Raw genomic sequence first — 22,592 nt, 5'->3', positions numbered from 1 at the left:
ACAACATGTGCAGCGAGTTGGAAATACATGAAATGTCGGACTTCTCAGCAGCATCTTCCTGTCGCTCTACCGCTTGTCCATGAAACTGCAAGAGGGCAATCGTTCTGGACTGTGAGACCGAGCCAAAATGCCAAGATGGCGCCAGTGTGTTTGTTCGGCTGTCGTTGCAGTCTACCTGTCTCGTCTGGTCTATGTGCGATCCTGCTTTGTTTGGCCTTTTGAGTACATTGGGTCTGTTTGCCTTGTGTACAGTGTCCTTGTCTTGTGCTTTGTCTCTTATATTGAATTTTATCATAACTGTACAGCATCTTCTTCAAATCGTGGAGGGAGGCCAAGAATTCTGGAATTCCAGAAGGAACCAAGATGCAGGCAAGCATTTGTCAACATGGTTTGGAAAGAAGGAAACATCACCAAATGGCAAAAACGTCTGGTAAGATGTTCTCTCTGTTCTATCACATGTCAAGTCACACACTTCATTTATAAAGCACATTTCATACCAGGGCAACACAATGCGCTTAATTCACATAGTAGTTTCCTTTTTTTTCCATTCAATAAATCTTAGATAAAGAATCTTAAAATGACATTTTCAAAAAAGTTACAATATCCTGGATAACAAATAAATCTTAAAGATGCATAATTCTCTCACCTTTTATTTTTAGACCCTGACAGTACTAGAGATGGATGGCATGTGTGGTTAATGCTAAAACGACTTGAGTAATGGCTAGATGTGATATTTTCTTTCGTTTTTGGTCAGAAAACTATTGATTCATAGACATTTTACCTACCCCCCCATCAAATTTCTGAACATTTCCAATTACACAGGTTTAAATCCAAAAGCTGTCCAATAAAACCACCTTCTCCGGCTTGAGTATGATGTGTATGATGCTTGCTCAACGGCAGCTGAAATACATGGAATGACGCCAAAAAGCTGTTCTTTATCGGCTATCAGAATTACCCGATATGTTTTTTTTTTTTTTTAAGAAGTCCTATCCTCTTAAGTGTAACTTGTAAGCATTTTGAATACTGCTTGTGTAAAACGCAACGCTATATTTCATTACCAACCCTTCTCTTACCAGAATTCTGTCCATTGCTGTAGGTCAGAGGCAGCGTGTGTGTGGAGTGGACCTGAGTTTGGCTGTAGCCCCCTGACATCTGCTGTTGTCCATTCTGGACGGGCATTTGGCAGAATTTTCCGGTAAAGTTAGGTGGGCACTGACACTTGTCCCTGGCGCTGCATTTGCCACCATTTATGCAGGGCAGATGGCACACCACTGAAAAAAAAAGACAATAAAACACACAATCAAAACACATTTCACCACCGGGTACAACTTCTGGACCCAACAACCAGCAAGGTCACACTCACACATTTTCATTCTGTGCACGAGCGAGAACACACGCACACACACACACACACACACACAGACACACACACACACACACACAGACACACCTTTAGAGATCTGGAGGACCTTTAGGCAAAGACTTCTCACAGACAAAACAATCACTCGGTCTCCAGCCTTGTTTGACATTTATTTTAACAGTTTTCCTTCTCCTTCTGATGGATCTCTCTTTTGTACTTATGTAACATGTCCAAGGAAGCCTGGACATTGCCAAACCTTCGAGTGGACATAAACATGCTAATGATTCGCAAGAGGAAGAAGGTTAAAAAAGGGCTTGTCCTTTGTAGCAACCACCAGCACAGCCTTCTCCTCACCACCCCACGGAATTAGACATTCAGTTCAGCGTGTTGACCAGACCCCATCGGACCCCTCCTCCCCATATCACCATCCGCTCACCATCAATATTCATCAGCACAGGACAGGGGAAGGCAAACGATCCATTACACCCGCAGACTCCATAATTCCTTGGCATACCTTTGTTTAATTGAGCGGCCCAGATAATGAATTCATGCATTCCGTCCAAGGGGCTTGATTTGGTTCTAGCACTGACATGCGGCAAACTGTTTGAGAGGACAAAGTGCTCAAGCCCAGATAAGGCCTGTAGTGAGGTGCTGGATCCAAGTGACAGAGGATCAAGCCTCTGCCCCCCTCCCCCTGAGAGCAGCACTAGTCAGCAGAGAAGGTAATCATACGCTCAGCATGTGTAAACACCAGGCGCTCCAAAGCATCTCTTTGGACATGGAAAGTAATAAGTGCTTAATTGACCGAGTCAAGGCTCCAGCCTGTCATGCTTTTTTTGGTCTATAGTCATGACAACATGACGTTTTCTCTCAGTCCAGGCTTTACAGCTCATTTCAGCATCTGTTTCCATGTGTTCTAGGCACACAAGAGATCTCTGCCCGCCTGTCTGTCTGTTGTCTCACTCTTGGTTGTCATCTACCCGAGACTTATTCACGCCAAGGGAAGGCAAGACAAGACTCTCAACGATGTGGATGGCCAAACCTAAATGGCAAGATCCTGGAGGTGTGGCTCCAGAGCTGTGACCAATAACAGCTAATTGCCATCATTGAATTACCTTTAGGTTACACAAAGACTCTAAGACACATTATCATTATTCTAAAATTATAGCATTGATTAAGCATGTAGACTAGACAGTTATTCATTAAACATGTTGAGTTTTAGTCAGATATAAATACTGCATCTAAATGTATGTAGGATCTTACAATAAAAACAAAAAATCACATAATTCAAATCTTTGGTCACTGCCACAAAAAGCTCAACTTTTGTTTTTTTGTGTGTTCCTAAAGGACTTCCACCTCAGGACCTCAACCCCATACAGCAGGATGTCCTGCTTTCCACAACAGCAAGAATTTTCAGAATCTTATGCAAATGGGATCAAAACCCACAATTACAGGCCAGGCTTATTGGTTGTATGCACCAGAGGCGTCAAGCAGTGTTTGCTACAAGAGGCAGTCACACCAGGTACTGAAGGGGTGCATCAGATTGACAGTAACGAAGAACCAATGGTGCAGGTGGTAGTTTGCTGTGATCTAAAGTGCAATATGTGAAATATGTGTAAATGGAGTGTGGGTCTGTGGCACAAATCAAGCTGTCAATCCTATCTGCAGCTGTCTGACAGATACAGAGCACGGCAGGATCAGGTCTTTAGTTAGACCTGACCCTGCCACGATCAGCATGTCTGTGTGCTGCTCTGATTCTGTCCAGATCTCAACAACGCCTGGGGATGGTAGCTCAGGAGGTAGAGCTGGTCGTCTAGTAATCCAAAGGTCGCTGGTTTGATCCCAGGCTCCTCCTGCTAGCATGCTGTAGTGTCCTTGAGCAAGACACTTAACCCCTAATTGCTCCTGATGGCTGCGTCCGTCGGTGTTTGAATAATTGTAAGTCGCTTTGGATAAAAGCGTCTGCTAAATGACTTAATGTAATGTAACGCCTCAATTTGTAGTCTATGTTTGTATGCATATATGAAAGTATTTGAGTTTCAATAATGCATACACATGCACACATGTGCTCATGGAAACAAGCACACAAAGCATACTATGCAGGACATAAGAAATGTAGTTTAGATTTTTTGTGTGGGGTGTCCCATGTATGAAAATACAAGGGCCGTGCTGCAATGGGAATATCTTCCCACAGTGCACCTTAAGTCCATAATGTCTCTCAGGGCTTGGGTTGCGAGGTGGCAGTTTCTTGTCAGCTCTGCACCCGTCGGTCTCTATATCCTGACTGCTGCTGAAAGTATCTGCTGCCAACTGGGGAGAAACTGGCATTTTGTACCTTTTTCATGTTGCTGTCTGAACAAGAATAAGGTATTATTGTCCCCTTGTCCTTATCCAGTCACCGTTGAGCACGTGAGAGGAAAACAGTCTCGGCATTCAGCAAACTGGGATTAAAAGTAGACAGGAATTCCTCAGGTGTACCGGACGGTTGTTCCACATATGTAGTTTAATGTAATCCCACCTGAAAGATTCAAAGGCAGGCGAGGTTGCTGGCTTCCTCCTTGAGCTTCACCTTTAGCATTTTTCCTGTACGATTGCCAGCTTTTTATTCAAAAAAGGGAAATATAGCTACCCTGCAACAAGGAGGTATTGATCTTTTTTTTTTCTCAGGCAGCCAGCTTTGCATGCAGAGAGGTTTCCCGACTATTGCCATAACTAAAACCACAGTCTTTTGTTTACTTTGGTATTGTGCCTCCCAGAAAAGGACTGGGTTTTTTAAGGATTTGCAGTGGTGACACATAATAAGCGGTAATAAATCCATTTCTCCCCAAACTGGTCATTATGGTGACAATAACACAGTCTGAAACCTCATCCCTGTCTCTCATTCCATCTTGAGGTCGGTGGTCATTGAGCCGCAACGGTCTACTCTTTTGATGTCTTTCTCTCTCCCTCGCTTGCTACAAATCGGTTTCTTCCCTTTATTTCTCCCCCGCTCTTGGTCGGTTTTAATTTCACTGTGTCCCTCCCTTTGTGTTTTATGCCCTGCTATCACTCTCTTTTACTCTCTTACTACCCCCCTCATATTTCCCCCCTTTTCTTTCTTGAAAGCCTATTGATGTGTCTGCTTTCAAGCCTTTTTATTTTTACAGGTCACATCAACCTTAGCTGAGATAGGTTGGAGATAAACGATGAGATGTCAACTCAGAATGTGTGTACAATCAGATTTTGTTGTAAAAAGTACTTACTTACGAACATTTCCACGGACTTAGTGCCATCCACTTGTTCTATGGTACTATCAAAATGAAGGTTGTTGGAGAACATGCAGGATGGCCTTCTCATAACATAACTTGGACTTGTGTCTCATGTCTCGTCCCAGATGCAAAATCAGTACCACACTTCACATCAGCAACAACAACAGATTTTAACCATGTTGTTTTTGCTTTTAGGGGCGCATTCGGCTAATTACGCTAGTGGGAGAAACGTGTCTTCAGGGACCATGCATCATTATCACAGTTCAGTGGGGACAGCGCTTGATAATTATACTATACTAAAAATTATTACTATAGCTTTATGCATGACTATACAAGGAAATAAGAATTTGCTTTAACAGCAGTCTGCATTGACTTACTCCCTAAGCTTACATTCACCAGTTGAAGCACAAGTTTCCCCCACATAAAAGAAGGTCTATGAAGCTGGGGCTGGAACCGGGGTGAAGGCAGCTACTGTAACTCGTAGCAGGAGCAGTTTCTCGATGTGGCGGGCGAATGAGTCAACCGTCAAAAATCCATTGTATAGATGCTTGTTGCCTCTGCGGCTGAGACTTAATCGCTCTAACGGCGGATGTTTGTGTAATGCTGTGACATAGGTATCTCTGATCCGATTGAGGAGAAGATCTTCTGCAGCACGGTGAAACAGACTGAACTGACGTTGCCTGTTAATAGCAAGATCAAGAATGACCTCCAGTTCAACAACCCTGACCAACGACCAACCAACAAAAACACCAAAAAACTCAACAGGATAACGAATGTGAATCAAACTGCTGAATGACCGCAGTTTGGACACCATTTCATATGATGTTGAAGTAGGCATTTATCATTTGGCTGCCTTTAGGGCAAACCACGGTCGGAAGTGTTTCTGGGCAGAAAAATGCTGTAGCTGCGGCCTGTTTGTGATAAACAACCTCAGCGCGGTTGTGCTGAGCGTGACAGGTTTCGAAGAACCGTCAAAATTTTTTGGGGACAGGAAAACAACACAAATAAATGACTAGAACGATCCTAAGATAAGAATCATCACATATAAAAATCTCTGGTTTATGGTGACTGATGCTGAATGTGTGTTGAGGAGCTGTGGCCAGAGTACCACATCAAATACAGCATTTTTTTTGTGATAAGTTGGGGAGAAAAACAACTAGAAATGAATAGCATGTAGTAAAAAATAAACCCTCTAAGGTTTAAGTATGAGGTCCAAAGAGATAGTGCCCCATAAAATGTTTTTCTCGGGAGGGAAGAGCACTAATCCTTTACGAGTCCTGCAGAATTTTTCCAGAACTCCCGAGGGATTCGAAGAAAACACCAGTCTGTCTCTGACCTTCAGGTGACCGTCACAACTTGAGATTTACTTTGATATGAGACCAATGAAAAAAAAAAAGTATTTAAATTCTAAATAAGTAAATAAATGCAACTGGTAGATGAGACTCAGAGAGACTGGTCCTCCCTAATAAACTGGTCATGAGAGAAGAGCATCTGGAGAGCAGAGCATCAATCCCAGAGAAGGCTGAGAAGGTATCCAAGGTGGTCGATGGTCAGCCCAAAAAAAACTGGTTCGTAAATGAGCTTTTTTAACCGCCTGCCTGTTCAAGCTAATTTCTACCCAAATATTTAATTCAAATTTAACTCACATCAACATCACATTTCATTTAAGTAATTTAGCAAACATTTGATCCAAAGTAACAGTAAAACATTTTGTCAATATGGCCAGACACTGTATATCATAACATGATATACACAAGCAAACACCAGCAGAGTCAGTCAGATGTTTATCTACATATATATATATATATATATATATATATATATATATATAGATATATATTTTCATCTCTCCATATTTTACTACCCTTGTCTCTCGGTCTTGTCACAATATGCCCAATGTCAATGCCTACAATAAATTACACTCCAAACCGAGACACAAATACTTGAGATGCCTTGTTAAGCAGCTAACCCCCATACACAGTTCCCGAGGTGCATTAAAAATAGGTTTCTCGACTCGCTTTAATACACAGTTTAAAAAAGGGATAATTAGGAAGGAATGGTGTTCATCAATTGGATTACAAAAGCAGAGAGAATCAATCCAGGACAACAACTCTCAGTCTTTTTAAACCTTTTGTCAGTTGCTTCTTGGTCGGGTCAAAATTCATTTTGGTGTGTCCTTTTGGCCTGAATGAATTGCTAGTCGCAGTGAAATAGTAGAAGTAGTGTTTCATTGACGCAGATGAACTGCTCCGGCCTCACCCATTCACAACTCTTCTCACTTGTGCACTGCAAACAATCAGATTTGGTAAACAATTCAGGAGTTATTGCCACACTGTAATCTATATAATATATATAACATAAAATAGACACACTTATTTTGTAGGGTTTCAAATTAAACTCAGTTTCTGGGTTTAAGTCTACATCAACAAAGAAAAAACACACCAAAACCCTCTCTGGTTCCCTCCGTCAGAACGTTCTGCGTTTGGGCACCATCTCCAAAGACAAGAGACACAAACCAGCCGCTCCAGAGTATTAATAAGAATAGCAACATATTCACATTATGAGGCATGTGCAAACATGCACACAAATATCCACTTAACCACGTAAAGCCATGTATGCAAGAAAGGAGTGTTAAAAGAAGGGGGGCCAAAACTTCTTAAGCCTCAGCAGCAACCCATGGCTCTAAAGTTTATGGAAATTTTGTAGAAAAGAAATGTGAGTGAGAGGGGAGGCGACAACCTGACAGTGTGCTAATTGGAAAGTAATGAAAGTTAAATAAAATCTGACAAGGAGGAACTGACAGCTAGCAAGATGCCCGGGATGTCTTTCAGCCATCCAGGCCCAGCACCTGTGCAGTGTAGACTCCATAGCATAATTCAATCTGGCAACCAGTCCCTGGACAGTCCCCTCTCCCAGTAATTTATCGTATATCCCTGTCTTCCCAGTCACTCATGAACACACCGCCACGTTCCTGTGTCCCAGACTAAACTCATTGCTGCCTAGTGCTTCCGAGTGCCCCTGAAAGCAGTGTCAGAGAAAAATGTCCATTAGTGAACTCTCTTATACAGCCACGTACACACGTACCGTGGAGTCTTATATTTTCCCCCATCACTTTATCAAAAACCAACTCAGATCATGAGTCCAATATACGTGCAAAGAAAGGTGGAAGTTGACAATATTCGACTTGACCAGAGCTGCCCCAAATTGCACTCGGCAGAATAATGTGATTTATTTTACACACGCATGCACGCACACACGCACGCACGCACGCACGCACGCACGCACGCACACACACACACACACACACACACACACACACACACACACACGCGCGTATACTGTATGCGTGTTTGGCATAAACAAAAAGAATGCCATATATTTGAATATTTGGCAGCAATACAATAAAATAAAGAGGGCTTCTGGCAATAAACACGGAAAATACTTTCTTTTAAAAGTAATGATACCGCACAACCTTCCTAATCCTCCAAACCTTTCGGTCTTGGCCAGACCCTCCTAAAAAAAAAAATCGACCGAATTTAATCCCAGTGTAAATGCTGTGATATTGTCTGGACCCCGACTGACACTAAATTAGCTGGCAGCCAGAGCCGCCTTTTAATAAGGGAGTGTTGGAGTGGCGGCCAGGAGGCTCTCAGTGTTTGGACAATTGCCACCTCTGAACACACACACGCACACATGCACCCACGCACAGACACACACACACGCACACAAACACACATAAACACACACCACCAGTAGCCTGTATGCACACAAGAAAAATAATCATCAATTAATTTGTATTTAAAATTTTTGTTTTCCCTTCCAGACACTCATCCGGACGTCCGGCCCTCTGAAAGAAGGAACGAAGGAGGGATGGATGCCTGGACGAATCAAAGACGGTAAATGATCAGTCAGAGAGAGAGGAGGATGAACTGACAGGGATAGAGAGCATGATAGAGATGTATAAAGTAATAAAGGGGGAAATTCAGACCTTGGCAGTAGGGGGTGTCTCGGTTTCAGGCTAGATGTGGACGTAGTGTGTGCATGTGTGTGTGTGTGTGTGGAGGGGGGGCAGCCCCTAAAAATGCCAGGCAAGCCTGAAGCCCCCCCGGCCCTCAGCCAGGCCCTCAGCCAGCCCCTCAGCGCTGACTGGGCAAGATCAACAGTCCACAAGGAATGTGGTGAAAAATAGAGCTCCTGCCGCTTGTAAATCAGGCCGTCACTGCTTTGAAGGGAAAAACAAAAACTTTTTTCTCTTGCCCCATCTTGGATACCTTTATTTTCCCCCAATTGTGGTTCAATTCCCAGTCTCAATGGACACATTGTGTTTTAATTCCCCCCAAATGGTAGCAATTTGAATTCAGCACCGCACATGAACACAGGCTAACCTTCAGCAGAGTCTTTCCAACGTGCACACACGCATACGTAGTGGCACTGTAGTTGAAGATACATACACAACAGTAATTAGGGAAGTAAAAAAAAAAAAAAGACAAGAAAGAAAGCAAACTCAAACTAAAAGGGAATTCTTAGTTTGAGTAAGTCGTCAATACAGCTGCCATCTTTAACGCAACTCTGCTTTTTGGCCGTGATATACATGTTATCGAGCCCAAGCGCAATCGCAGCGTTTCGGCTTTGTGGGCAAGTCTAAACAGATGCGGCGCTTTATCCCGTTGCTTCTTCCTGCAGATCATAGAGCAGCTTCGCCTCCCCTGGAAGAGTCGATCTAATCGTGGAGGTATGACAAGGGGTGTGATTTACACGCACACAGAGCACCGTGAACACATCTAAACAAAAATGTAAGCCTTTAGGGCTTCTTCAACACCCAGGTCTACACCTCCCCTGTTCCCTGCACTGCTGCAAGAGAGAGGAAGACAGATGGAAGTGAAAGACAGAAAAAAAGGCTAAGGGCAGGAGAGGGGGGGGGGTTTGCTCATGTCAAAGAGACTACATTTTCCAGCATAATCAAAAATTAGTAATATTCAAGCAATTCTATCGACCCCATAAAAAGAGAAGCGTGTAAAATGATAAAAAAAAGTACAGCTCTAGAAAATTTGGAGACATTAAAAGCTGATAAGGATACAGTGGCTGTAAGTAAAATGTTCCTTCTGTAACTACTGTTGCAGAAGGAGCATCTGAAGCAGGTCCTTAGGTTTAGATTAATATGTAGAAAGAGAGAGAAGGAGAGATAAAGACAGAGGGGGAGAGAGAGAGAGAGAGAGAGAGAGAGAGAAGGAGAGACTCTTCAAGAGAGTCTCAGGAGAGGCGTGCCTGGACGGGTACAGTAGGTTGCAAACAAACACCAGCTGCCTTTCTTTTATTTATTTTTTTTACTTCTTATTTGTTCTCTCTGCTCAAAGTCACTGCAGAACCTCTTGAAGAAAAAAAAAAACAGGCTTATCAACTAAGCGTATAAAATGAGAAGAGCAGAGCTAAAAATTTGTGCAGGACCTGCATCAAAAATGTGCAAATAATTCTATATCTTCTTTATATCAAAATATTTCAAAAGTATATTCATGTGGCAGAAAGAAGCCATTAGTTCAAACAATACTATAATACTATATGCATGTTGATCTGTAACTCATGCAAGCCAGCGTAATTTTCTTACATCAAACTATGAAGGAAGGAATCTCTGTCTGTGTCGACTGTATGTCCTCCAATTATCTTGACAACGGTTCATCCGATCTACTTCACACTTGGTGGGTGTATTGCTGGGGACCAAGGGACATGAAAACAATTGCCTTCTTCCATTGCTCTATTGTCCAGTTCTAATGCCCTCGTGCCCATTGTAGGCGCTTTCGGTGATGGACAGGGGTCAGCATGGACACTCTGAACGGTCTGCGGCTACGCAGCCCCATACACAGCAAGCTGTGATGCACTGTATGTTCTGACACCTTTCTATCATAGCAGCATTAACTGTTTCAGCAATTTGTGCAACAGTAGCTCTTCTTTGGGATTAAACCAGACGGGCTGGACTTCGCTCCCCACATGCATCAATGAGCCCATCAGTGCCCATGACCCTGTCGCCGGTTCACCGGTTGTGCTTCCTTGGACAACTTTTGGTAGATACTGACCACTGCAGACTGCGAACACCCCATAAGACCTGTTGTTTTGGAGATGCTCTGACCCAGTCGTCTAGTCATCACATTTTAGTCCTTGTTAAAGTCGCTCAGATCCTTATGCTAGTCCATTTTTCCTGCTTCCAACACATCATGTTCAAGAACTGACTGTTCACTTGCTGCCTAATATATCCCACCCCTTGACAAGTGCCATTGGAACAAGATGAGCAATGTTATTCACTTCACCTCTCAGTGGTTTTAATGTTGTGGCTGTATATTGAGGTAACTCAAGTAAAATCTAGTCAAATGTTCTGCAAAAGTTCCATATTGCATTAATGTTTCTATTGAATTTTTATTGTGCTACAGTTGAAATATTTAGACAGAAGGATCGATATAATGGCAACATCACTAAACAATATCAACTGTTTCTCTAAATATTAGCTCATTACTTTGAGGTTATTATGAGTTATACTCTAGCAGCTGTGTGACAGTGAATTGAAATATGATGGAAGATCAGGATCAGGACCACTCCTTTCCGGATGCTACTGGGTTAAAGATCTAAATTTGGTGTCCTCTAGGCTAATGGTAACCCAGGCATAATGATGTGTTTCGCTGAGTCAGTCAGGAATTCTCCCCACGTGTCTGCCTGAGTCAGGGGGAAGGAGAGGCAGCCGAGCTCCTTATAAGGTCCAAGGCAGCTTTGACACTGAGTCTGTGCAACACATTAGAGATCACCCACCCAACGTGTTCCATTATAGAAAACAATACTTATGATATCCATACATTGAGGTGTAAAGAAAAATGCAAATAAAAGGCACAGCGTTTCATAATATTGTGACTAAGAGTTATAGAAGTTAAACTGTCCTTCTTGCCGCTCAGTTTCAATTGTGACTTCAAAAACAAATATTATATTAAGCTGCTTTCACGTGCACTGCAACCCTGAAATTTTCCGGACAATACCGAGCTGGATGTATGAAATGTGTGTGCAAATGTCCAAATAAGTTGGACCGGACATTAATCGGACTCTACCCAGTCAGCACCCTAGTACAAATTTTGCGTAATGTCCAATTGAGGGGTATGTGTGAACAGAGCAGGTGATTGTCCGGAGAATTCACAGTGAGCGAGTGGGCCAATAGGAAGGCTGAAGTGGCGTCAGCCAATGGGGTTTCAGCGTGAGTTCTGTTTTCCGTGCTGTATTTACTCCATAACTGATTTCATTATCAGTCCACCAAAATCTGTTTCTGAACAAATTTGAGGTGAGAAATAAGCAATCCAGTTGCTGAATCTTCACTCAAATTAGATCTATAGGAGGTCATTTAAAGGTTTGTTTTGACTTTCATAAGGCAAGGGCTTGCATCGGGACAGTGCACGCAGATTTTTTGTTTAATTCAATTAACATGGGAAAATAAAATAAACAATATAGAAACATCTACAATAAAAATACAATTTTTATTGTTTTTTATTTTTATTAGTTTTTTATTTTTATTATCACTGAGTGTACGTGGGCTGGTCCCCACCTCGAGCGATGCGACTCGACCGGATGGACTGTCCTCAGTTTGAGGGATCGCGAGGGAACGTGCACTTACATAAGGTTCCTCTTGTGCTGGTTAGTCCCTGCCCTGGAGTAGGAGCTAAAAAAGCTCCTCAAAACAGTTCTAAGAACTACGAACGTTCCTAGTTCCTGCAGTGCAGGAAAAAAAGATAGGGGCAGTTCCTCCAAAACTTCTAAGAACTCTGAAAAGGTTCCTGTGGTGCGAAAACGCCGAGAGTGACATCATCAACACGCCCATTCGCCGAGGGGGAAGAAGGGTCATTTATCGCCTTAACATACGAGGACAAAGAAGAAGAGGAGGATAATACATGTTTATATTGCGGATACGTCCTAATACATGGAAAAAATGTCACATTTACTGATAAGTCAGGAATCTCGTCCGCCATCTTGAATGTGCTGTAAAACTCTGCACTGTCATGCGTCATTGCATCACGTCCTGCCTCCTGCACGCTCTATCCAGGCTCTGCTCCTCACCTAAACTAAACTAAGTATTTCCAGTTGGTGTGAACGTGTCTCACACGGACAATCTCAAAGTTGTGTGCTACATGTGTGCAGGGGAAACTCCAGACAATGTCCGGACCTGATTATCTGGATATTGTCCGGCGTTCATGTGTAAAAGCAGCCTTAGATAATGGATGAACCAATAGTGGTATCTGTACCAGAACTCTGATACAAATTGCTCTACCTAACATCAGATACTCAAGAAAGGAGTCATTTTCCTGCTCTAAGGAAATAAATGGATTAAATGAATCTAATTTCAATCATCCAAGTCTATACTGTACCATTCAGTCAAAGGAATGAATGGGCTGGGTACTCCCCTAGCTGTGATCCAAAACTACTTGACAGCTATATACAGTATAACCACCGTACATAGCTCATGCACTATAGGTTGATCAGGACTGCTTATACTGGACATAATTATGCCCCTAGAATGTTCCTCAATCTTCAGTGCTTTACATCCGATGTTTAAAGAAATGATCCCATGTACAGTCCAAAGGAAAGTGAGGAAAATGGAATTCAAAGCCCAGATAAACTGAAGAAGTACTCACCTACTCTGAAGTTGGGGGCAGTGAGTGTGTCGGTGGCATGTCCGTTCTCGCTGATGATGGTGGTTGTGTTGCCCAGCTCACAGTTGTTGAGGCACCGGCCTCCCATGCAGGTTACCTTGCAGATGGTGGGCGTGAAGACCACCTTTATCCTCCCGGTGTGGTTGCCCACTGTGAGTGGCGTCCCGAGGCAGAGCAGGGAGAAGAGGAAAAGTTTAGTTCGTCTCAGACCCATTTAACAGCGATGAGTGCTAGTCTGATACAAAAAAAAAAAAAAAGATGTGCGGCTTAATGCCAACGCCAAAGAGATGCCACCGTGTATTTTTCAATTTTGCAAAAACATATGATTATCCTTCCAATATGTTTGATCCCGCCCACCCCAATCTGTCTTTCTTCCTCTCTTTCTGCGTCTAAATCGAGTGGCGTCTCAGAGACATCAGCAGGAATGGCAAAGGGAAAAAAAGAAGAAAATCCTGCCACAGAGTAAGAGCTCTCAGCAAACAAATCTCAGGAGATGTACTTCAATTAATCACCAAAACACAAAACACAGACCGCCTTCGCACTCAATCTTTTATTTATTTTTTTGCTCTTCCGTCTCCTCTCATACTTTAATTTTTCCCCACCTCCTTTTTTTTTTTCCTGGTACTGCCTTCCACCAAACTATCCTCAAGGTTTTTCGGGCGGACAGAAAAAAAAAAGAATTCCCAAAAACGTTTGCCGCATGCCCACACAGACGTCACCACTGTGACTCAACACTCCACACAAAGGATGAAGTCACAGCTCCCCCACATATCTGCCTCTTCCCAGTGCCCCCCACCCAGCCCACCTTTACTTGAGAGACAGCACAAGCTTACCAGTGAAGCAAAGTAACCGCCGCGGTGTGTCTCATTTTCCCGCTTCTTTCATTTACAAAAACACTCCAGGTCTTTCGTACCCGGTGCTCGTTCACCTGATTTTAACCTCCTCGCTCTACTCTACTGGATCTGTCAATATCCCTCCTCTGCGCTTTGGCAGACTGATACCAAAAAACCTCCAGTCCCCCGCATGAAAAAAAAGTTGTCTGGGCTTTTTACACCAGACAGGAGGGAAGACGCAGGGAGTGCTGCCAAGCAGAGAGTAGGTCAGTTTTTTAAGCAGGCAAAACCACTGGATTAGAAGCTCTGGCTTGACAAAATATTTGCTATAAGGTGCAAAAAGTTTGTAATTAAAGAGGTGGAATAAATATGATGTGGTGGTTAAAGGCCAAATGCCAAGAGACTGCTGGTTTTGAAAATATGCCAGAATTATATATAGACGTCAGAGCCGAGTTTGAACGCAGCGCTGAGTGTTGGAAGAACATTCCCAAAGAGAAATAAACAGGAAAATTGATCTGTGAGGAAAACTTTTGATGGCAATGAAAAAGACATCCTGCATTTTAACAACTACCACTTTTAAGGCTTTGTGGATGCATTCAGTTCAATTCTTGACTTTCTTTACAGCCCAACACACATCTATCACACAACACAACTATCAAGTACCAAATCCACAACTTATTTCCTACTGAAAGCACAGGCATCATATTACCTCTAGCTTTTAACTGTCCCCTGTTCCACCTGGGCTTCAGGTTTCTTCTGTCTGGTGTAGCAGGGCTACCACACAGTCCAGTATTCTCCACCCTCCATCCCCGGCACAATGTTACTTTCCAGACAATCTCTCAAATCATTCTGGTTCTCTGCAATTGCCGACCTGGTTTTCACGTCTTGCGGCTGTTTCTGTCTGTCACCTCATTTCAATGTTACCTGAAAAAGCATTAATTTTCCCTTCCAGGAAAAGGCGTTCCCTTCCACCAACCTGCATTTTCCAGGCTTGAGTTATTTATGATGCCTGATTCTTGACTTAAATACGTTGCATATCACATAAACCATTATAGAACTTTTTTCCTAGGCCCTGCATTGCCAACGTCACATAAGACCCAATCAATGTAGAGGTTTAGGGAGCTTCTTCACCACTGTTTACCGTCAATGGTGGGTAAGTATTTTTAACTGTGGTAAAGGTCTGACATTTCCCAACACACAAAGATCTGGAAGAGGATTTTATCCTTTCACTGACAGCTCTACCACCTCCGTAGGCCCTAACTTCTGTACTTGACACTGTGTTGCACAGCAGATTCCTGGCTGCGGCAGTGTTTAAAAAAAAAAAGAAAGTGATGGAGTCCAAAAACCTTCTCCTGCCCTTTCATTTGTTTGCTGTTAAGTGTGTGAAATCATTTGCACATTGTAAGCTGTCAAGCATTATGCCGATAAGGCTGGGTGGGCAGCATCTGAGATAAGACAATGAAAACAGCCAATCTTGCAATCCGAAGGTTGTTGGTTTGATCCCCAGCTCCTCCTGCTAGTACGCTGTAGTGTCCTTGAGAAAGTCACTTAATCTCTAATTGCTCCTGATGGCTGTGTCCATCAGTGTATGGATATTTGTCAGTTGCGTTGGACAAAGTTTGAAGTAAAGAGACAATTGACAGTTACTAGGAGGGGGGTGGGGTTTCACTTGGGTTTCCAGTGGACCCACAAGAGGACCAAGACATTCCTGCTGGGACATACAGAAACATCAGAGACTATATGCAGTAATAGAGTGAGTGATCCAACCACTATAAGTGAGGGACAGCCTTTTAGAGACTGGGAATGGCTTTCCCAGATATGGCACCGCAAAGCAAACTGCTGTCAAGCTGTCTGTCATGGGGCACGGGGCTGACAGCAGGATTGCGGTCTTCCGAATTTAGGAGTGCAACCATGTCTGCTATTTTCACTAAGCATACTCACAAGCACACACAGACAGGCACAGACTTCCTCCTGGGCTAAAACCAACAGCGACATCCCTGGTAATTTAGCCTTGGAGGCCTAACATGCTAATCATGCATACTCTACTCAAGTCAAGTCAAGTCAACTGAAGCTTATTTGTATTGGACATTTCTCCATTTACAGTCTAAAAGGTCTTTACAGGCCACATTCAAAGGATTGTTTGACAGCATCCCCTAACCCCAAGGCTTTAAGACGGCAAGGAAAAACTCCCAAACACCCAGATGAGGGGCAAAGAGACCCTAAGAAGGTACGCACAAGAGGATCCCCTTTCTAAGAAGTCTAAAACAACTTCAAATTGGGCAAATATACATGGCAAGACAAACAAGAGAATAACAGTCAGATACAATTTAATCTACCATGAAAATCCACTTGTAGTAAAAATGAAAGTAAAGTACACAGTGCAAGACATCCATCATTAACATACGGTGCTTTCCGGAGCAACATGGGTCATTGAATAGTAGCCAGGGTGAAGTGTGAGGATTGCAAACAATGTGTGGTGATTACGATCTGCGAGGACACAGGTCCACTGAGGATATTTCTGTCAGTCAGTGAGTGCCTGCCTTGCCTGGATCTGCTGAATTGGGGAGAATAGCCCGGTTAATATGCGGGCGATTGTACACAATTATAAAACAAGTTTGAAGTTGATCATTAGTTTGTTTGAATTTGTCTAGTGCTAACAATGCATGTTGACAGCAAAGCTCAACCCACTACAATGTATAAGCGTTCACCAAACAATGAAATCTTACATGCATTTCACCCAGTTTTTGCATGTATGTATATACCAAAATTTACCAACGGTTTTCTGTAGTAAAGCCTTCCATTATCTGCAGTGACAATAACTTTAAAGTGATAGAAAATGGTGGTGTTTCATACAACATCTGCTTTGACATGAACTGTATAAATTAGAGGGGAACAATTTTTAGAGGTTGAACAATTTGGCTCATGCACAGTTGGGTGGCGAAGCGCACTTTGACCATAAACCAGGTCTACAACAGTGCCGCCTTGATGCCCCCTGGAGTGAGAGGAATGAGAGCATACGTACTTGCAGAATATCCACTAATATTATTGCGTCTGTCATCTTATCCATTAATAAGGCCAGTCCCTGCCTGCTTGTGTGGGAGAGCCAGAGCCAACCATTTAGTCTTCAAATTCTTAGAGAAATATTTACCAACCTACACATGCATACTGGATAGTCTGAGACTGGAGCCAGGGGCATACAAGTATGACTAGCCACTGGCCAAATGCTGGTAGATGTTGGGTCTGGTAGAAAATGTTTAAATCTGAATCTTTGCGGTGTTTATGTCTATTTACTTTGCCATGTTGATAATTTCTTGCCCAGGACATGTGTGAAAAATGTTAGTTGAAACTTTGAACACACCTCCAATGCATTAATAATGCATTGGAGCTATGAAGAAATATATTCACAAAATAATGGGAATATTAAAGTAGTGCCGCTCACAGGCATTAAGATCTTTTCTTGAATAGGGACGTGCAGATACCGATACTGAAAAGCAAGATCATGTTCTATTTTTTAAAAGTTGTGATAATTCTTTATAATAAATAATACATTTAATCCTGAAAATAATAAACTCACAAGGTCTTCGAAACCTTGATCCAACTATAATTTAACCCAAAATGATCAGTATAATTTAGATATCGGTACTCAGCAAAATTCAAAGAGCTGGTACTTAGTGTTAGATTCTCAAGATAAACTGCAGTGATGCATCCCTAACCACAAGCAATCAAGATATATATTCAAGGTCTCCGAGTCACCTGCCGTGGCTTATTCATGAGTTAGGTTTCCGGAGCCAGGTAAACACAGGCTCCACCATACACAGAAAATGCCATGGGATTCCATCTTCTGTGCAAGGGCCATTGAGAAGAAAATAAAAGCCTTAAATAGGGTGAGGTTCAGGGAAGATAACAGGCATTTGTTGGCACCATTCCACACTCACCTCCACCTCCCCCACACTCCCATTTATATCTGTACAAGGCAGTTGTTCCAGAAATTGAGGGGTTCTCCCCTGTATGACACAGTTTATCGCCAGAGCTGTCATTTCATTTTCCCCTCTTTCTCTCAGTCTCTCTCTCTCTCCCTCTCCCACTCTGCCTTTATCTGAAATTGCCCTTAGAAAATGAGACTAATAATTCATTTTCGACAGCCCCGCACAGCAGGCAATGCTTAAGTCTTTATGCCATTACCACTGGGTCGGCAATTTGAACAAATCCAATCGCTGCCCAACTTCAAGCTCCTCACATTCCCTCCACACCCTCACAGCGTTACAGCAGATGTGATGTGCCGCATTTGGGAGTCTGCGAACGTCCGCGAGTGTGTGCGACTGTTTAGAGAAAGTGGGAGAAAGAAGCTGAGGCTGGAGGCTGTAGGGAACAATTACCAGCTTTTTTTTTATCTCCTGTCATGGCAGACAAATAGGCAGACAAACACTGGGGAAGAATGGTTTTTAACATTCAGAACAAAATCTACCCATAGGCAGGTTATAGCCAAAATGTGACGAACGTTTTGACAGGTGGGAAATTGCTCACCTTCATACATTTATTTTTTTTGCTGTTTATTTTATTTATCTGGATCTTGCTGCAAGCCACACTATAATATTACCAATCTGCTTCTCTCACTAAACCTTCAGATGTTCTGCCTCTTCCGTATGTTAAGACAGGGTGATAATTGCAAACATTGTCTTCAGGAGAGCGAAAGGAGTGGCGCACGGCACTTGCACGCACAAAGAGGATGTATGTGGACCTATACGCACAACATTTTTATATGAAATAATATATTTCTGCTGAAAAACTGCATATTTCTTTCAAATGTCAATTTTCAGATTAGAATGTCTTTTTTTTTTTTTTTTTTTTTACAATTCGAATAGCATTCAAATATCGAACCATCGTGTGACAGCCCTACTCTACAGAAGATAACACCTTGCCTTCAGTGTATGAACATGAAAAAAAACAGGAGAGCTACCCAGCCCACTAAAATGACAGTTATTCAGGTCATTCCCAGCGGTACTGAGTCTCCTGCCCACAGGAGGGAAAAAAATGAAAGCCAATGGACTGTACAGAAAAAAATAACACAAGATATGCTTTGCAACTAGTGGCCTTGCCGATAAATTAAATTAAATATAAATCAGTATGAAACCAGTCTTAGTTGGCTGACCCGTACCAGCTATCGAAGTGGGTTCATGTATTTATAAAGATGCCAAGAATATTATGTATATTATGTTTTATTTCATTTTTTATTGTGGGAGATGTCAACTTCATGCTTCCTGGAAGGTCCTCAAAATTGCCCGGATTTGTGATATGTCCACTTGAAGGGCCTGCGACCAAGGGAGGACCAGGCGCGACCACGTCTGCTTGGCAGTGATTAATGGTTAGCAGGGGATCAATCCAGCAGGGCTGAAAAAACAAGCCACTCCTGGTGTAATTGGCTTTACTTGGATCGGACACATTCGCTGGCATGACCGCTTGCTTCCCACTTGGCCCAACACTGCGGCCATTAGAACTTCCAAAGCACAACACTCTATGTTTTTATCACAGATTGCTGTCTTTCTCTATCTACTGTATCTACTAAAAGAAATCAAATACTGATGACAGCCGATGAGATAATAGAAACTCATGTTTGTATGTTTGTGAATTTTCTTGGCACAAGTTGTGACAGATTGCAAAATACTGGAATTCCTTCGACCCACAAAATAATCACAGTGTAAATATATATAAATCCCTCAACCACCGGCAGATTGAACTTGGCATCAGGTTGAGAACTTTGGCTTTCTGAAGAGGCTTTCCGTATACCAAATCACGGATACATGGAAGTGGGTACTAGGGATGCAGATTTCACCCCACAAATGTTCATCAATAAGAAATTGATCACATAAGGCAATATCACAATTACATGAGTTTAAAACAATTAGCGGCAAAGCTTTAATAGTAATTACTTAAAGTGTTGACAAGAATAGCCAATGGCTGACAACGGCTCAACGTTTTTAGTAAATTCATTTAAAAAAATAGGTCATAGAGCCCAGGAATCTAGTCCGTTCGTTCAGCTCTGCAGATTACGCTTTCCGACAGAACTGAGTTTCCCGTTATTTTTACAGCTAGCGACAAAAAAAAAAGGATTGTACTGTAGGAACATATGGGTTTTTACACGGTGCCCTCTGGTGGCCAAGTAAAATCCTTGCATTTTTATCGTCTTTTGTTTTGCTTGACCGACATGACACACAGAAGAATAATTAAGTCATTCAAATTTTTTGTCATTTTCTTTCACAATTAAGTCCTGCATAGGAAAATTATGCAGCTTGAATAGGAGCCTAACATTTTTAACCAAAATATGTGGAATCTAATGAACTAACTTGTTGTGAAGGTAGATGATATGGTGCAGCTAACAAGGCATTCTTTCTACACACAAAGGCTGAGGCAACTTCATCCCATTACCATTTCATTTAGAGGATTATACACCTATTTACAATATCTATTTCACAGGATTGTTTCATTCCTAAAAATCTGAAATGTGAACTCTTTACTAATCTCAGAGTAGAGATCTTACTCCGATTATTGGTATAGTAGTATCCCTAGTAGTAATAGTGTAAGATTTGCCAACAACAACCGACACATTCCACAACTTCTCAAATAATTTTCTGGGTGATCCATTCTCAAAAGGCCACCCACAGTCATCTTTGTTTTCCTGCTTTCCCCCTAAATTTCACTGAGAAACGGTGGTCAGTAATTGAACGTCCAGACTTGGCAACAGCATGGCAACCAAAGACAAAGGCGGAAACAAAGCAGATTCCCACAGGCTCCCTGCTACGACAGTGTTTGAGAGAAAAAAAATAATGAAACAACCACACAAATCACCTTTTGAGGAAGACACATTTTCAATACAGATAGCAGACTCCCCCAATGGACATGTCAAAAGGCTATAGTTGCTCATTGGCAAAGAGACAGATGAGTGTAAAGAAATTGTTTTCGTTTCATGGTGAATGGGTGAGACAGCATGGATAATCACTTTTTGCTACGTAAAGTATTCAGAAGAGCTTGAAATGTTGGTATGAGATAGTTGTCAAAAATGTACGACAAAAACATTGAGTCGATCAACAATGCACAAAATAGCGGCGGTGGAGAATATCACTCACCTTGGATGGGGTTGTGTCCCACCGTCAGAGGGATGGGACTCTCGGGCTGAGGCTGGACGTGGGTCTGTGTGTGTGTGCTGTGCATGTGGTAGTATTTGGGCTTTAACACATACTGCTGGCTCTGACCCGGGGGTCGGGGTCGAATCCTTGAAGGAAAAGCAAAGAGAATACAAGAATTAAGCCATTTTTCATATTGCCCCTTGATACACCATTACAGTAACATTATGATAGATGTATTGTTTTTGACCTGTGTATACATGTGTGTGTGTGTGTGTGTGTGTGTGTGTGTGTGTGTGTGTGTCTGTGTGTGTGGTCCTGTGTGAATGTGTGAGATGAGGGCAAGAATGAGTCTAGAAAGTCTAGTCTATAAGATTGTCAAAAATGAATTAAGGATGTGGTCACGAGCAGCCATCCAAAACAAGCTCCCAGCACAGTCCACATTATGCAGACGACTCTTCTCAACATCCAGTAGCACAGAGTAAAGACTGACTTTACATGGCCCTCATGTGTGTTTTGTATGTATATACTGTGTGCACCTGTGTGTGTGCACGCACCTGTGAGAGTGTGAGCATTCTGATGCACAACACGTCATCTAGGTTGGCAACAAATTCACAACAAAGAAGAATCAGTCACTTTATTGGTCAAGTACATTGTGCATACAACCAAAATTTGTCTTCTGCTTTAACTAATCCTAACGATGAAAAGTGGGAAGCCATAGCCCAGTTCGCAGGAAAAACTAGCTCCATGGTGAAGGGTAATGATAGGAGTGTGTACCTGACATGAATGTACTGTATATTGGCAGGGGCGGTGTGAACAATAACTCAGGACGGGAATTTGACTCCATCCCAGGCCACCCTGTTCACTGTGCAAACCACCAGACCGCTCATTTTGAAGGCTAACCCTATTTGTTGTTGTAAGGAGTACCAGACTAGTTATAAATTTGGCCACTACACTATGTTAATCTGGGGGTAAGGTTATCCAGATAACAAAATACAAAAAATTGGGACTGACCAACAAGTAGTCTATCTGAATAGTGTGTTTTCAAGGTATGCTATATGTCTATGGGTGCAACCTCAAAAACTAACTAGGAATACACCAATCATAGCACAAACACATGTACAAGGTAAGACACACAAAACAATTAGCCTACACTTTTTAACAAGAGAATGAGATAGAGTTAGCTCAAGCGTTCAAATAATTATATTTAAATTTGAGCATCAAGCATATTCACATACGTCATCATCGGTACGCGCACCCTCGCACAGGGGACACTGTGGCACGAGTCCTCACCCACAGTTGGTCCCGGTTCAACTCCGAGCCGGGGCCATTTACCGCATGTCATGCCCAAAGAGGACAAC

The 22,592-nt window shown here is 42.5% G+C and overlaps 1 protein-coding gene across 1 annotated transcript in view; it reads right to left on the bottom strand.

Moving 5' to 3' along the window:
* Positions 1 to 22,592, bottom strand: part of ltbp1 (latent transforming growth factor beta binding protein 1) — a gene marked incomplete at its 3' end in the record, with an annotated part of 120,011 nt that overhangs the window by 70,897 nt on the left and 26,522 nt on the right. The window contains exons 4-6 of the mRNA XM_080016376.1: positions 21,235 to 21,380; positions 13,263 to 13,430; positions 1,074 to 1,271 (exon numbers count right to left, since the gene is read on the bottom strand). Of these exons, the coding sequence (XP_079872502.1) occupies positions 1,074 to 1,271; positions 13,263 to 13,430; positions 21,235 to 21,380 (512 nt within the window). The remainder of the gene's footprint in view (positions 1 to 1,073; positions 1,272 to 13,262; positions 13,431 to 21,234; positions 21,381 to 22,592) is intronic.

Source organism: Zeus faber (genome assembly GCF_960531495.2).
Source record: "Zeus faber genome assembly, chromosome: 16".
NCBI lineage: Eukaryota > Metazoa > Chordata > Actinopteri > Zeiformes > Zeidae > Zeus > Zeus faber.
Note: the sequence above shows the minus strand (reverse complement) of the source record. Positions and strands in the feature narration are given on the sequence as shown.